The following is an 18,327-nucleotide window of genomic DNA, read 5'->3' on the forward strand; positions in this document are numbered from 1 at the left end:
ATAACAAACACTGCACATTGCCATAATTCCGAATTCGTGTACAATAAAGCACATTTATAGAACATAAATAAAAGCATACAGATACAAACAAATAAAGCATTTATAAGTGCACAACATCAGGAAGTGTATATTAGTATAATATAAAGTACAAATATTGAGCACCTGTCTATATAATCAGAAACAAGCAACATGTATGAGCAAAAACAAACCACATATATAACAAGCAACAAGCAACATACATGTATGTAAGGAAAAGCAAGATCGAAGTAGTAAAAACAGGTCTATCAGAGGCTTTTTATAGATATAAAAAATGTACTGTAGTCACTGACTATTGTGGTGTAGGACATACAGGGGCATCATTGTAATTTAAATAACATCCGTTTGAGATCATCCATAAACAAGAAATTGGAATTTTTTATTATTCCATATTTCTCCAAATCATCATTCAAAGAGAACGAAGTCCTCATAACGGTAATCATCGAAATTAGAAGACCTGTAAAACCGCATAAAAAATTTTACTAGTTTATTATCCTTAACAAAAACCTTGTATTTAATTGATATTTATTATTTATTTTTTATAGAAAAAAAACGTTTTTAGTTTGGGCCCGTTCCAGAGATTTATCTCTTTAAATCCTTGTTGAATCCGTAGTTGCAATACTTTCAAGTATGTATCGGGCTTTTTCGTTCGTTTGTGTGGGAAAACACAAAGTAGTTTCGGGTTAAGGATCACATGAAAATTCAACATGGCTGTCAAAATGTTGATTTTTCTACAGAATACCAATATTTTACAATTTTTTAGCCTTTGTAAGTCAAGCAATTTATAAGAACACAATTTAAACATCAACTCATCAATATATAAGTGATCAAATATTTTTGGACGACAGAATAAGATGATAAAACCGTGTTTAACTGAAGTGAAATATCATGTAAGACGGAACAGTCAAACATTGGACAAATCTCACTATGATGAATCTAGCACCGGGTAGTCACACGTGTTGCATTATTTAATGTCCAAAACAATTTCTAAAATACTCATACGAGGGAGGAATTGGCCATAAGTGCAAGGAGCATGAGTACTTCAACCAACATGTCATGTCGTGATTTACCACCTCTTCAAGTTTTTGTTTTTGACGGTGTTGTTATTTAGCTTTTTAACTTGACCTAATATGAGACAGGTGAAACCCAAAGTGCTTCCAAAGCAACATAAATCCATTCATTTTGTCAGCCCTGTTGCAATGTATAGTGTTCTAATTACATTGTACCTTCCAATACTAGGGAGGTCGGTAGTGCGTTTATCGATATTCTTGCGAGAGCAAAATTCTCAATTTTCAGTCAACTTTAACACGTTAGAAAATGGTTAAAAATCCATTGCATGACAATAAAAAATATATGTAATTGAAGATGAGACATTTCTCTTTCTAAATATACAACTTTCATTGTTATTGGAGTTGATGGTCATTTGGTACAAACGTTTGAAGTGACGATACTTTGAGAAAAATGGCCGCCTGAAAAACTATGTGTCAAAGATCATACCTATTTCAAAATTCATTCCGCAAGCTATTACTGGACCGATTTTCTTCATTTATGGCTTAAATGTTTGGAAATATCTTCAATTTTGATAATCCGGTTGTCAGGCTAATTTTTTGGTTACAAAACATATTTTTTACGTAATTTTAAGGAAAAACATGTTGAAAAAAAATAGTTTTTGCGTACCCGGAATGCACTGACAGTCGGATTCCGAAAATTTAATCCTTTCTGCGTCCATCCGTAACCCTGGTTTCAGAAGAAAAACAATAATAGCTTGCGGAATCGATTGGATATTAGGGTGGTCAGGGCGTGGTTTTCACAAAAATTAAAGCGGGACCGGTTATCGTTCTTGCTAACCGGATGTTACTGATCCGCCATAGCTTCTGTTAAGATTTTCGAACATTCGTGGATAAATGCCTTTTACCGACTGTTTTCTGGACGGATTTTTGACTGGTGGTGCAGACAACGATGGACCTAGGCCATGGAGGCCAATCACTTACGGTAAGTACCTAAATTATGTCTAATATAAGCCTAATCGCCCTGTTTCCGTAAGGTCAAATTCTAGAATGACCTTTTATCATCTGCAAGCTTAAAAACTATATTCACCTTCTTGGAAGGTCTGATTTTCGTTTGATTCTGTATGAGCTGATTTAAAAAAGATTACACTCATTTAGCATTAGTTGGAATATGTTTCCATAACATTTTTATTAAACGATGAATATGTAATGAAGTAAATTCTCCCAACGTTTGATTGCAATCCATTCAAAATCTTTCGGACTTTATCGACTTTCCTATATTATCGGAAGTCTCTGTATTTTACCTTGCTTTTTTTCTATTGGTTGGGAGAATTTGCACATATTGCATTTAATTTTCTTGATAATTCAATTTTAATTTATATGTAGTGCCCAATTTATATGAAACTCACATGTTTAAGCTTTATTTTAACTGTTTTATTTATCCAAAATTATCATATGTAGAAAAAAAATCAACCTTAAATTGCTTCTTCAAATGATACACAACTTTTTTTCTGGTTTTCATTTTATCAGTTAATATATATTAATTATGACTTTTATTAGAACAATTATCATGTAGCCCTGCTTGTACTTTACTTGATAAATAGAACTTATTTGATGAGATTTATATATGTGGCAATTGCATATTTTACATATGACCTGCATCTTCTTAAGTTTACTTTATATATTCATATTGTACAATTTTTAACAGCTAACTTACATATTCATTTTTTAGAGGATTGTAGATGCTCTACTTATTTAATATTCATATACATGTACAATTGCTTGGAAAAGGTTTAAAATCCTAGTAATATACATTATTTATCATTAAATTTTAATTAATTATGGTTTAATTTTTTTTTTGCCTTTTTAGGATCACATTGATTGACTCATAATACCAATCTTTTGTTGTATGTATATGAAACATACTTGTACTATGTTTTTTCTTCTAATTATTGATTTATTTCAGAAGAAAGTATTAGTAAACAGGCTGCATAAATATTTATTTTATTTTGTCATATAAAAAGTAAACACTGATGTAAATTTTATTATGATTTAGTTTTATTTTCTGTTTGTTTTTCATCATTTTAGTTTCATTTTGTTGAGTTCTGGAGATGTTTCGAATTTATGGTAAGTTAGTTTTTATACTTTGATTTAGTTTAGTAGCTATTTTAATTTTAATAGTAAAACTTTTGAGTCTTTTAATTATGGTAACAAATAAGCATTTACATTTGAATCATATATTACTTACAAGAACTGTCGATTAGTTTTGTGTTTAGACTCTGCTTTAAAACTGCTTCACAGTACATATTCATTGAATTCCACTACTTGTTTATTTCAGATGGCCTGAGGAGCAAAGTGGGCTATGCTATGAGACGAATATGGGCTGTCTGAGGTAGGACCATATGGGGTGCAGTAAGTAGGGTAGTTCCAGACACACTTGAACCTGATAACCTGATTGGTAAGAGAGTTCAACACTTGATAGAAGAACCAGACGGATCACGCAGTGAAATTATTCATATTAAGTTATTTAACATAACATTAATATAACCTTATAAAACAATCTTCTTGTTTTGAAATGAAGATAATTATTCTGGAAAAGGAAGTTTGGTGTTTTTAACTCCTCGCCACATCTTTTGTCAACCGCTTTGTGAGCAACCAACATCAAATAAAGTTTTACATTTTTTCAGATTGTTAGCAAACTAGATTATGATTTAATAGAAAGTAAACTAACTGTAAGTAAATTGATAAGGTAAATGATGTTAATAGGTGTAATGTCCTTATGTACATAATCTCTTTTGTAGATTTGGCAGACATAGTAGATCCTGGTGAAGAAACCCTTCTGGCCTGAAATGGAAACTTCGAAAAGTTCATTAAACTTAATCAAATGATGATATTTTGTTTATTATCATTTAATGTACATAATAGTACACATGAGGAAACAGCTAGGGCTTCAAAGTTCCATAGTGAAAGGATGCACATTGGTTCAAGTCAATGTATTCATAAAAATTTTCTCAATTTCTTGGGAAAACAGCATTTGTTTTTGAAATTTTATTCAATTTTAACATAATAATGAGATTATTATTATGTTTAAAGACCCTATTTAAACAAGAAAACATTACAAGACTACATTAGGAATCTTAGAATTGACCAGACCTTGATATAATATTATTTTGCCACTTTTTGCAGCAAAAATGTATGTTTATTTTGATTATCGTCTGGCTTCATTTAAGGTATAGGCCTAACAAATTTTCATCCACATTAAACATTTTATAGCAAAATAAGATGAAAGTATCTTCATGTGATAGCTTAGATTCTAAGCTTTAAAATGGTACCACATAAGTATATGGTAGGTTGATATTTTGATCAATATTAGCATAAATATGCGGTTTTTTTTTTAAATCTGAAATTTTCAAAAATGTTCGATTTACCCCCATTTTTCAACATTTGCTTGTTGATTTTTAAATATAATTCAATTATTTCTTGATAAAAATGTGTTTTTACATATTTAATCACAATAACAATAACTGTCATGTGCTAAAAACTGCTTTTAAATTCAAAATGTCTTTTTCTGTCTGACCTTTCGCCATTTTTTGCACTGAAAATAGCTCTAAAATTTACCCTAAAATGTAAATTTTCTACCTCAAAAAATTTTTTTGAGCTGAAAAACATGATTTTTCAAGTCAAGCAACTTTATTGCCACACAAAACAAGTGACAGAAAAAATTAAATATTTTTTTTGAATTCTTAGTAAGCAAAAATGTATTTTTTTGTTGAAAAAACGCATATAAAAAAAAGGGGGTCTGCCGCAGCGTTTTTGATTCCAATGAAAAACAAATCAGAGGTTTTTACATAATATTTGTTTATTTATTTCTGTTTAATGGATTACTCTTGAAAGAACAGCAAAGTATCAGAATTCTACTACCTTCCAATTTCCAAATATGAATATCCAAAAATGGCACTTTAATTCATGATGCTGTTGACACATAGCAAAAAAAAACCAAGTCCAAAGTGTTTTTTTGCCGATTTTAAAAAAGTGTAATTTTCTTTGTATCTAAGATACAAGTTTCCTGAATGGCTTAAATCAAAGTATGAAATGGCTTTATTTAAATGATTAAGACACAATGTATGAATTTCTTTACCTGTTTGACTTATGTGGGCCACAGAAGTGCCCAAAATGTGACATTATTGCCTTCGCAAGAAAAATGACCAAAATTTTGAACTTTAAATTGTAATAACTTTTGAACCCCTTGACCGATTTTAAAAATTTTTGCACCAAAAAGTTACATTTGTTGGGCTCTTTCAAACTAATATAAACTTGTACATTTTCTACATACTTCATATTTTGACTGACCTCCCTACCAATACAGTCTAATTCATCATTGTTCATTGTATATGCAAGGAGTTAAATATAAAAGGATTCACATCTCATAATTTATAGCAATATCTTGATTGGTGAGATTTCAGTATACTCGCAATATACGGCTATTGAAGTCAAAATTTGGTCTTATAAAACATTAATATCACAAAAGCAGGGGAAGCTACAGTTGTAAACATCCTTATATACAGAGTCAGGCCATTTTTTATCGATTTGAAACAAATTTCATGTTGATTGTTTGGGTTTGAAGAAGGAGTTAGAATTTAAATTTTGAAGGGAATATCTTTCTCAAGGGCTTAACTCCGGCCCCCATTTTTTTTATATCAACAGTTGGTCAAATAAAAACGATAGCACGAAAGAATAAAATATAAAATTTCTTATATACGCCCTCAGACTATTTTTGTTCAATTTAAAACGAATTTTATGACAAACAATAAGGTTTGTAGAAGGAGTTTGAATGAGGAAGGAAAACTGTTCTTGAGGGAGTGACTCCGGCTGGTGTTTTTTAAAATTTGGTCAAATAAAAACATTTATACCAAGAAGGAAGGGGAAGCTATGGCTAAAACAATCCTGATATACACCCTAGGACCATTTCCAATCAATTTGAAACAAATTTTATGATAACATTTCAGGTTTTGAACAAGGAGTTCAGTGCCTGAAAAATTTTTTTTGGGCGAGTAAAAATTTAGAATAACTGGCCCAAACTGACTATTGGTGGCCCAACTTTTTACTGACAGAAGAAACACAAAAGAAGAAAATCTAAATCTGTTTCCAGAAGAACTTGGGTCTAGACATTGAAAAAGTACATACATGTACCAGTTATCAGTAAAATATTTTAAATTGATACAAAAGATTCATTGGGGGGTTCTGATCCCGGATCACAATTAGTATTTTGCTAGAATCCCGTGTCAAGATTGATATTTTCATTTTCCTATTTCCCGTGTTTTTACATATGAATAAATACTTTTACTATATACTGGCATTTGCCGAAGGTATTTTGGGTTGGTCGGCATTCTTCATTATAAGGCACGGGCTGGCAGGACCATTTGATTTTCTGGGGGTGGCCTGGGATTTGTTTGAAAAAAAATCTTGACCCTGAATTTTACAGATAAAAATATTCTGGTCAGTACAGGCTTTGAAGAAAATAATCTGGCTTTGATTTTGGCCAATGTAAAAAAAACAAATTTTCCAACAAAAATTTCTTGTATTAGATGTATTGGAAACAAAATTAATCTGGTCTGCAAAGTGGGCGAAAAAAATTCCCAGCTCAGGTTAAAATCCCAGGCCACCCCCAGAAAATCAAATGGTCCGTGCCTTAAGTGTACTAGAAAACAAACTAAAAATTGTGTGTTGGCTGGCTCTAGCTAAAATACGTTTTCCCGATTTCCCGCACAAGATTTTGATTACTCCCGTGTCACGATCAAACTATTTTCCGTTTTTACAGAACTTTTTTTCTGCTTTTTCCGCGTGTCACGCTTACACCCCAATGAGACCCACCAGAAAAGACCACGGAGATTTTTCCCTTTCAGCCATGCCAGTGCGCTACGTAAGAAAAACTCTGGAAAAAAATAAAATCTGAGAATTCCGATGTCATTATGCAAACTTGATTTCCGTTGGTCAGTGAGATATTTTCGACCAATCGCTGTGACCGTATTATATTTGCTATGGAAAACTGATACTGATCGCAAATTTCTGTCTTCGCCGGAAACCGATGGCCGATTTGTTTATTAAAATGATTTTTCATCTGTTTTTCTGCAGTCGCCCAGATAATTCTTTTTGGGCCAGCATCTCCATTACTTTGGACAACATTTAATCGCCCCATAAAGGTTTCACTCGCCTTGGCAAGTGGGCGACCGTCTATTTCAGGCACTGGGAGTTTGAAATCTAATTGAGGAGGAAATCCGCCCACGAAGATGGGGTTACGTAATTAGGAGTCAAAACCAAAGCATATAAAAATGTTGATATTACTAATGCAGGGAAAGCTACTGCTATAAAACTCCTTATATACACCCTCATACCATTTCTGATCAATTTTAAACAAATTTTATGACAATTGATTTGGTTTGGAAAAAAGAGTTTGAATTTTAAATGTGGAGGGATTACCACCTTCGAAGGTAGGACCAGGTTGAAAATTTTATAAGAGATTAAGGTCTAGAATCGAGGAATTGATCAAAACAAAACATTGAAAAAGTCTGGAAGCAACTTGATGTAGGATATTTTAATTTTTTTTCAAATCATACGGGTCAGAATGCCTACATTTATTGTGATGAAATGTTGAAGCGATGGAAATTGTCCACCATTAACAAGACATATTCAGAATCAATGAAATGCATCATGGGTAATCTCACTGAACATGGCCCCAAGCAACATACATGTACATGTATTTATTATCGTATTATGTGAAGTTGCGCGAGATTCTAATCCTTGCTATTTATGAATCCTTGATATATGGTTAGAATTGTCCTACAAGTACATTTGTACAAATGTAATACACTTACAGATTTGTCATGGGCTGAATTGTCTGGCATTTGTAAGGAATAAGGAATAAGTATGGGAGTATTTTATTGCCTTTTTGATGAAGTATGCCTTGATCACTCTAGGATTTTTATGGCATTTTTTAGAATTTCTAGAGTCACTCTGAAAAGTGACACCAAAATGGACTCTCTGGGTGTACTGTAAATGTCAAATAGAAAAATATACATGTACTTTTTCTACACATTTGTAAATTAAAAATAAATTCACCTGTACTTTTTGGCTAGATACATGTAAGTATCACATGCACTATATTTTAAAAAGTACATTATTTTGAAAATAATTACATACATTCCCTGAAAATACTATTAATCTAATATATCTTCACATTTCTTTTCAGTTCTTCTCATTACCAGTGTCATTGGTCAAGAACTAATTGTGACTCATGCACCAAAATATGTGACATTCCAACAACAAGCAGACAATCTTCAGACCAGTGAAGTATCAAAAGTTATTTCACATACACTTGGAGTTCCAACTGAGGTGAGGTCAAATTGAAATGTTCAATTACCTGCAATGTTAAAACTAATTATAAGAATTAAGAGGAAAACAAACTGAGGAAAATGAATACATGTACATTTATATTAAGTTTCTGTATATGATACATGTATAAGGCCTAGGAAAATCAAAGTCCAACGTCTTCAAAGTTGGTAATCGTCAAATATTCTATGTCACTGATTTTGACTTGCTTTAAACATCCAGGTTTACTGATCGTTTCATCTTTGTGCTTTCATTCAATGAAGTAAAAAAAAAACATACATAGATTACGTGTATGGTATTTAAGAGGTACATTTTGATTTTGTATGAAGCTAGAAATGATGGTTCTATGGCACCTATCTACTGCATAAGGTGGCATAGTAATATATCATTATGCAAATCATACACGAATGTACATACTGAAATTATGAGTGCAAGAAGTCGCTAAAAATATTAGCATCTGAAAAAGGATGTGTCTCTTGCAAAAAAAAATGCATATGCCTCTTGCAACAAGAAAAAATGTTGAATTGTTATTTACTGTTTCATCAGTTACTTTACTTTTCTTTTTTCTATCGTAAGGTTTTCTGTGTTGTATCACCCAGACTTTGCCTCAAATTGCAGGTGTTATACAAGGCAAAACTTGACAAGATATGATTTTTGAAGATGGATTATCAAGGTGAAAGTGAAAATCACTGCCTTAATTTTCCAAAAACGTATGATAAACAATTTAAAAATGGTAACAATTTCAATTGAAGTCCTCTGTTGATAAGGAAACAGCTTGTTTTAATATAAACATGACTTTTATCATTAATAGGACATAAAATGGTCAGGAATGAAACAGAAATCATTGTTTATAAGACCAAAGGCTAATGTACTGGTGACAGTAGTTACTTCAGAGCGAAATAAACCATTTGATGTCAAAAATGTTGCCAAATATCCTGTAAAAAGTGTAAGTTGAAAGAGTTATAAAACTGCTGAAAAATCAAGAAAAAGAGGAAGTCAATTTTAGAGCTCTCAATTTAGTACATTTGTGTACTAAAAAATGAAATGAGTGTGTATCCTTTTCATTTTATATTATTTTAAGCTTCTTTTTTTCTGGACAATCAGAACTGATATAGGTTCAGTCCAAACAATTCATTTTGTCCATGAAGCTGTTTTTTTCCTATCTCTTGTACATGAATTGTGAAAGTACTTAATATAATGCAAATTGAAGTCATTTCACCATCTTAGGGAACCAAAACATACATAACAACCTTATTTGGTACCCCACAAGGACTAATATTTTAAAGATTTATGATGAATGTCTATAACAACAAAACTTCCAGCATTATACCATACTGTATGTGAGGAGAGGATATTCCAAACTATACTTGAACTTGCGAAATTTCCCCATCAAAGGTATCACTTGATGTGTAGATTTATTTAATGGCAAAGTTTTCTACAATAAATCTGTCAGTAACATTTTCTAAAAATAAGAAATGAAAAAGATTGAACTACCAGTTAGGGGACTTATCAGTTGTTTTCTCTGTAATTTTGATTCAAATATTTGAGAATAAAATCACTAATAAGTCCCTTCAGTTAAATATGATGATATGACCTTGCAAATTTGCAATTTATACTGTATGACTCAACATGATTATGTTATCTAATTATAGGATGTACCATCAGTTGATATTGGTAACATTATGAACCAAATACAGGACACATTCTTTGACACCAATCCTCTGATGGTTGATACAGGGATGGATAACAATGTAGGTTAAGACTCTGAACAGCCTAGAAATGTACAAGAATCACAACTTATTTTCATAGATGCTTTCAAATAATTAAGCTGTAAACTTGGAAACAATTTTTAGGGGAAATTTTCACTATATTAATCCTTTCAACACTGCACAGTAAATACAGTATTTGGCTGCCATTACTTCATTTTTCTAATATATTTTTTTGGTCAAGCTGTACACCTAACTTCAAGCTTTCATAATTTTTTCATCTTTGGAATACAAAAAAATGTTCAGGTATAAAAATTATCTATAGAATCCAAGGTACAATGATTTTACTTTTATTCAGACTTACATTGCACATTTGCTCTGGAGTTTTTAATCGAGTTTTTAATCCATTTTAAAAGTCACTGTTTAAAGTGAATTGTGCATGAAATGGGGGAATATCAGCAAGGGTCTATCCCATATCTATGTTCTCAGGCATTTCTGCATAGTTTCAATTTCTTGTAGAACAACAAAATTATCATTTATCTGGTACACATTGAATTTACATTGTATCAGTCACTTTTATTGTCCGATTCACCAAAATATATTTGGATAACGTCAGTGTCTTCAATGTCAGCCATTTTGCTTCACATTTCCTGAAAAATTTTCACCAAGAAAGTACCTAGATTTTAAATTACTTATGTTGAAAGGAGCAGTGGCGGCCAAACAGGTCATCGCAACATATGCCACAATTAGAGTAGAAAGGTTAAAAAATATTTATAAAGATGCCTTCCAGTTACATTTTCACCAATTCAAAATTATTGACCTAGCATAATGTAAAAAAATTCTCAGGAAAATTCCCATGTTGACAGTATAAATGTTTTTTTTTTTATGGTTTTGAATAGGATGACATGTTTAAGAGTGTGAAAAATGGTATTATTGTTCACACTTTTGTCAATTGTGAGAAAGTTTACTTGTGCAGTATTCGGTGGGTTAAAATAAAATGTACAAATGCACCACATTTTCACATTTCTTTGGTATAAAAAATGAATAATATACTTCATAACTCAGTCTGATAATTATTTAGATTGATAAGGTAAAGCTATATAACTATAGGTACATTCAGGAAATAAAGGAAGTACATGTTTTGCAGAAGTTTTTAATATTATACTAATTGGTACTTCGTTAACCATCTCATTAACAGTAGTACCTACTCATAGAATCTTTATGGGACTTAGCTTGGTTTCAGATAAGGACAATGTTTGATTACTACTATATCCAAACTGGAGAACTTCAAACTTTTTTTTTAGCTCACCTGGCCGAAGGCCATGTGAGCTATTGCCATCACTTGGCATCCGTTGTCGTCATTATCGTTAACAATTTAAAAAAAATCTTCTCCTCTGAAACTACTTGACTAATTGGAACCAGACTTCGTATGAATGTTCCTTTGGATATGCTGCATAGAACTGATGTAGGAATTTTTGATCCGTTACAGAAACATGGCCACCATTACTAAAAATAGAACCTAGGGGTCAGACAGTAGTTTTTCGCATATATCTCCAAAACTGTTAGGTTTAGCTGAAATCTGAAAAGGTTAAAAGTGTTCAGCGTGATGAGATCTATCTGTTGTCAAATTTCATTTTTAGTTAATTAAGCCATTTTGGAGTTATTGCCCTTTTTCTATGTATTTTGCTCTTTTTAATGTTATTTCTTTCAAAAATTTTCTCCACTGACACTACTTGACCAATTGGAACCAAACTTGGTATGAATGTTCCTTGAGGTATCCTGTATAGAACTGAAGTGGGGATTATTGATCTGTCAAAAAAAAATGGCTGCCATTACTAAAAATAAGTGATTCAGGCTCCTTGGAGTCTCTTTTTTTTTACTTTCAAGCTTACACTAAACAAAGTCTTGGAATAACATATAGACGGCAACTTAAAGATGGTTTATAATCTGATTCAAAATTAATTGTTTATTTTTCATTATTTCAGTTCTTTGATGTCCACACAGACTATGATGTGTTCCGTAAATTACCTGACACTATGAGGAAGATGGCCGACAGATTATTGGATGGTGATTCTGTTCTACATAAACACAGTACTGGTACTCTGAACAGTAGTCACCCATCAGATCTCAAACTTATGGGTGAATTGCAGATGGTTCAAGATGTTGTTAACACGGTATAGGAATATTTTGTTCTGTAGGGTCTGGAAATATTGTCCTGTGAACATCTTATGTTTACTGATATGGTTTTCTTGGACACTAAATAAAACAAAATTCTGCTTTTTCAAATCCAGATTTTACAACAATTATTTTCTTACCCATATATTTACGACCAATTTTTGTCTTTTGAGCTCACCTGGCCCAAGGCTATGTGAGCTATTCCCATCACTTGGCTCCATTGACGTCCGTTGTTGACAATTTTTCAATACTCTTCTCCTCTGCCACAACTTGTCCAATTGGAACCAACTTTCTTATGAATGTTCCTTGGGGTATCCTGCATAGAACTGATGTGGGGATTTTTGATCGGTTGAAAAACATGGCCACTGTTACTAAAAATAGAATATAGGGATTAGACAGTAGTTTTTCGTATATATATCCAAAACGGCTAGGTGTAGCCAAATTCTTTAAGTTGCTGAAATGATCCTTATTATAAGGCCTACAAAAGTCCTCAAGTATAAAAGTTGTCAAACAACTCCTTGTAAGAGTTATTGCCCTTGAAAGGGGAAAAAGTTTTGATTTTTTTTTTACAGTTTTCAGCCAATATCGTGAAAACTTTGATAGCTAGAAAGAAACTTTCAATTAGCAAAATGGTCCTACCAAAGTCTTCTTGAGTCAAAATTGTTGGACAACTTCTTGTAAAATTATTGGCTTGCCCTTTTTGAACCAGGTGAGCGATTCAGGCTCCTTGGAGCCTCTTGTTCCATTTTTCTGTTGACTTTTTAAAACCATGTCTGTTTAACACGCTTATGTAAATGCTAGTGGAAGTTGGGTGGGGACAAGGTTTCAGAGTTTAGGTCATAGCCCTATAATTTTATATCATGGCATGGTATACAAAAACTATATCGGATTAGGAAAAGATGATTTGAAAGCCTTAAGTTTACATCATAGGAACACGACTTTTCACAGATACATGTACCTTCAAGCTTTTCATATAAACAAAAAAAACATCAAAATTGATGTCATATGATATCACTTTTTAAAAAAATATATACTGCCCTAAAAACATTTAAGGTTTATCTTTAAACAACTGTAATTGATTGTAAATAAGAAATTTGATTTTTTATACAAATATAATTCTTTGGACTTTGGTAATCTTTTCATTTGAACATTTTTAAGGATTTTGTATCTATATGTACATGTATGTATGCAAACTTAAGGGCTATTATCTTTTTTTTTAAGTACTGTATTACTGACTATTACAGATATCTGACAAGCCAGAACTGACAACATCAAAATCACCTGATTTGCTATCTTTTACTGTTACTGGTTTACGAGATATTCAAGACAGGCATGGTAGTCAGTCGACACAGTCAGCTGATGCTACCAAACTTGTATCAGACTTTATTAATAAGGTAAGTTGGAAAATGATACCTGCAATTACAACATCAATCAAGTTGATGAATCCTAGGATGACACAATTCCTTGTATTAAAATGATCAAACACCATAGTCAGAGCAGAGAAAATGCTCATGAGATCATGACAAAAGTAAAGGTTGTTCAAGAGGTCACTACACTGTGAAGCATTAAAGAAAGAGTAAGACTTAACTAATACTTTACAGGAAGCTCATGAAATAAGCCAGGTGTAACCTGTAAGAAGATTAAGTTGAATACATTGTTATTTTTATGCCATTTACAGTTTTGCAAAAACTAGGATTTTTTTTTTCTTCATGATTTGACAAAGTTCTAAGATGTGAGCTATAACTTTGAACTCTTTGTTATTGTTAAAGATACGAAACTAGTAAATATCCTTACTCTGTTTTACAGATTTATAACTTCCTGTCAGAATGAAATCAGGCTCTCAGTACTTCCAACTCATAGGTTTAACTTGTATTGAGTACCATTATAAGGATTTTATCCTCTATTAGCCAATGAATAAAGTGTATCCAAAGCCTTAGACACTATTCATTCAACGATCTTTCTAGTTGCTTATAGAAATACATGTAGTTAGAAAATTTTCATAAAGTTATATGACAACAACAAATCAGTTATTTTTGATTTGAGAATTGTTTTTGATTTTTGACAAGGTTGTATGAAATGACCAACTTTGGGGCAATTCACGCTTCATGAACCGTGAAGCAATATATGAACAAGTAAAAATTGACCCAAAATTGGTTACGTGAGCATAACTTTGTCAAATTTAAAACAATCCTTATAATTTAATTTCTAATTGATTAAATAAAAACCAAAATTAGGATTTTTCCCTTCATCAAAGCCTTATTTAGTTTGGAATTATTTGAAGTGCTCAATGTGGACCAATCGACGTTAATGATGTCACAGTACCAAGTTAGTTTGTGGAAAATATTCTAGCTTGTCCAAATGTATAATAAATAATCAAATGTAGTAGAGTAGTAATCATGCAGTTAATAAGTCTGAAATAAAATTAAGAAGAGGAATTAATATACTCCTTTTATAGAAAGAACTGTTTGTAATCTATTTTTTCCTTTGTTTGCCAAATTTTAGAAAATGACTGCAACATTTATAATGTTAACTAGCAAAGGTTACTTGGAAAGCAGCATAAAATATAACTCTAATACAATAGGAAAGATTACATTGAGTAGCATATCAACATTGAAAATAATTAATAATCCACTAAAAAAAAGTCTTATTTCTAAGGTTTGTCCTTTGATGCAGCTGAGTCTATACATCAGCAAGTTACTTTGTAGTGTATGTGCAGATTGTCTATATATGTCAGGCTTCTTTACACTTCTTTATATTTATAATTCTTATTTTCAGATGACAGAAGATTTAAAAAAATTGTACAAAGACAACGTAGTTGTAGAAGTATTGACAGTTATACCAGAGAAATCGGGATATGTTCGTAAAGTTAGAAGTCTAAAGGCTGATCCTTCACCTGTAAGTATATGATTACTTTTGAAGAAATGTCAAGTAAAGAATGTAATGAAATATTCTACTTTCACTTTGTAGAATTGACCAGTTACAAATGTATTAATAAACCTTGCAACAAACAACAAAAATTCAATGTTATGATTCATCTTAAAAAATACTCAGGATAGAAAAATGGGGAAAGGGGCATTTTTACATAGTTCTGTGAAGGTGAAGATTTTACTTACTAAAAAAATTAATGTATAGAAATTCAGCTAAAAATTCAGTTGAGAAACTTTTATCAAAGCTTAACACTACATTGTGAGCCATTCAAAGATGTATAAATATATGTTATTTAATGGGAACTAATTAGTCATTTTCCATCAACATAAAATCTTACAACTTCATGTTAAGTGGAAAACTAGGATTTTTGCAGCATATGTCAATGAAAAAGGAAAAAATAAAATTTCACAATTTAAAAAAAATGAAATAAAGATACTGTGATACATGAATAAAATAATAGTTGAATATACATGTTCATCAATTTTTCAGACCGAACAGCCAAACCAGGAAAATCAGCTAAATCTTTCCAAAGACTATGATGAAGACTATCCAGCTATATTTAATATTATCCTTTGGTTTATGATTATACTTGCCATAGTTCTGTATGCCGTCAGTTATGGAATGTGGCACATGGACCCAGGAAGGGACAGCATTATATACAGAATGACCACAACTAGGCTGAAGAAAGATTAATGAACAATAGACACTTAGGATCTTATAAATTGTATTCAAGGGGGATAAGTATTAAGTAGCAGTCTTTATAAAAATCAGACAGAAGGTGATTCATGCATGTCAAAAACCCACCCGTTTTCAGTTTTATTTTTTGTTCAGAAACCGTTATAGATCATATGACCAGTCTTAGTTTTTAATTTGGGGGTTGCGCTTTTGACTTTTAATTTATATAGATTGTACATGAAATTAGCACTTTGCAAGAGTTGTTGTTCGTGATTTGGTTTCAAATTATTTGATTTTAGTGGGAGGTTAAAGTGTTATTTTCTCAAAATTACAATACTAATTACAGAAAGGACAAAAATTGTGTAGACCAAAAAAGCATCTCTGGTTCTGTGGGTTTTTCTACACCATGAATCACCTTACCATAGCCAGTGTCTGGATTTTATATGGACTGGTACTTAAATGTAAACTAACCTTTTATTATAACTTCTAAATAGAGACTTATGCATGAAAACTGAAAAACTGAATTGTCAAGAATATCAATCTTTTTGTGAAACAATATACAAAGGTAAGTTCAGGAAATCCAAATGAGCATTGTATTTTGGAAAAAGGCTATTCACAATATTTCATTTTGTGACAATGTTTTCATGGTAAGCTTGGGATCAGCTTTACATTTAGGTACATAAATATAGGTTGGTTTGTGTTGTAATACATCAACATACATGTACTTTGGAAGATGAACTCACATTCCTGAATCATTTGATGATTCCATGAAAGATTGTGTTGTAGAAGATATCTGTATATTGTAGAAATCCTTTTAAAGCATGTACATCTGAAAGGACAAAGTATTGCTGCTTTGATGATGTTTTTAGTGTAAAAACTGTCTATTGTGATTACTTCCTGTCTAGAGAGATCATAATGATTTTGTCCCTTTATTACTCTGTACTAGTTCAGTTGTATACCATCAATGTGTAATGATAATTCTGTATAGACAGATTTTGAAGTGTTACTTTTAGAAATGATGTACTCCAGATATTAGAAAGTCTTACTAAATTTTAGATATGTTGTCCTGTGTTTATTATATAATTTTGTCTTTTCACTTGTTATGTATCATAGAACATATTACATAATTATAGATTTAAGGATGACAAGAAAATTTATAATGAATTTTTGGCTAAAATAAGATGAAAAACTTTTAACTGTTATGCATTTGAGGGTTTTTTGTTCACATATGTATCTTTTAGTAAGAAAATGTACATTATAATGTATATCTGCTAGTCAGGTATAGTTCAGATGCAGGACAGGTGTGGTGTGGGAGTATTTTATAATGTGTGTGTTTGTGTAAAGGCGTGAGTGGTGTATGATCTTCATCAATATTGTACACAGAACATGATAGCGTGAATGTGAGAGTGGCTGAAGTAATTTTTGTTAATATCAATATGAAACTGTGTGATCTAAATGCTATAAAATAATATTTCTCAGTAGTAGTTGATTATGTGATCAGGATAACGTGCTGTAACTATACATTATGTTTATTTTAATTTGATTTTCATACCGTTGCATTGTTTCACTTCATGTTGGTATTTAATTTATTGACTAGGGAAATGTTTATAATAATTGAACAATAATTTATGTGGTGAACTTATATTTAATGATAAGTTTTGGGTTTTTTTTTTTTGGCTTTTTACAATACGATTTTCTTCCTTCTTAAATAGGAATTCCTACCTTTTTATCTGAAATTTCAGTATCAAAAGTAAAGATTTTTGTCTAAACAGAGTTTAGTGTTTTTCTAGACCTTACCCTCCTTATTCCTATTTTCCCCATAATTTACTTCTTTTTTGACAATGAACAAAATCATGTCTGTTTCCAGTTTATTATCATACATATTTTTCTTTGTATAACTTGATACACTCAAATATTCATCTTTTGGTATATGTTGAAGTGTTAACCTAAATATTTATGGAAACATTTCTGGCTTGTGATGAGCACTATATCAGTATAATAGTGCAGATAACTAAATGTGGTGTTCCTTGTCTGTCTCTAGTATCTGTCTAATATTATTAAAACAGTTCCATAGTTGGAATTGTATGTCTGTTCTATTTAATTAATTGGAGAAAACAACAAAAAATAGGCATCTAATGGGACATGAAGTGATACCCCTACAAGTTGCAAGAACATTTTGTGGGTAAAAACATCTTAAAATGGCCAAAACTTTTCTGTAAATATTCTGATCAAACTTTAATTCGAACTTGATCAGTATTTTACGATACTCAATATCAATACTAAATTTGAGAAAGATCAGTTATCACCTGGAAACTGTCAGGGCATGGACAGAAGTTTTTGGAGGGTATCACATATTACCTTGCCACTACGTGTAGCCGTTATAAAAATACTGTCACTCTAAAAGTATGAAGTAA

The 18,327-nt window shown here is 31.5% G+C and overlaps 1 protein-coding gene and 1 long non-coding RNA gene across 2 annotated transcripts; both read left to right on the top strand.

Annotated features, from left to right (window-relative positions):
* The first annotated feature begins 728 nt into the window (after window positions 1-728).
* On the top strand, window positions 729-17,686 carry LOC148624987 (renin receptor-like). The gene is made up of 8 exons (XM_088568170.1): window positions 729-804; window positions 8,290-8,432; window positions 9,241-9,375; window positions 10,082-10,180; window positions 12,121-12,309; window positions 13,555-13,704; window positions 15,086-15,205; window positions 15,728-17,686. The coding sequence occupies exons 1-8, from the start codon at window positions 744-746 to the stop codon at window positions 15,929-15,931; spliced, it is 1,101 nt and encodes a 366-aa protein (XP_088424296.1). The 5' UTR covers window positions 729-743; the 3' UTR covers window positions 15,932-17,686.
* Window positions 1,889-3,932, top strand: LOC148624988 (uncharacterized). Its single transcript, XR_015919824.1, has 4 exons — window positions 1,889-2,028; window positions 3,132-3,170; window positions 3,382-3,435; window positions 3,845-3,932. It is a non-coding gene; the product is annotated as an uncharacterized LOC148624988 (long non-coding RNA).
* Window positions 17,687-18,327: the final 641 nt, after the last annotated feature.

The sequence above is a fragment of the Perna viridis genome, chromosome 2, assembly GCF_037379345.1.
Source record: "Perna viridis isolate PV_CMFRI_1.1 ecotype Kerala chromosome 2, ASM3737934v1, whole genome shotgun sequence".
Classification (NCBI taxonomy): Eukaryota; Metazoa; Mollusca; class Bivalvia; order Mytilida; family Mytilidae; genus Perna; species Perna viridis.

Coding starts and splice junctions, on each gene's coding strand:
- LOC148624987 (XM_088568170.1), top strand. CDS start 744: ATGGCTGTCAAAATGTTGATTTTTCTACAGAATACCAATATTTTACAA. Junction 10,181..12,120: donor ATACAGGGATGGATAACAAT/GTAGGTTAAGAC, acceptor TCATTATTTCAG/TTCTTTGATGTCCACACAGA. Junction 15,206..15,727: donor TAAAGGCTGATCCTTCACCT/GTAAGTATATGA, acceptor TCAATTTTTCAG/ACCGAACAGCCAAACCAGGA.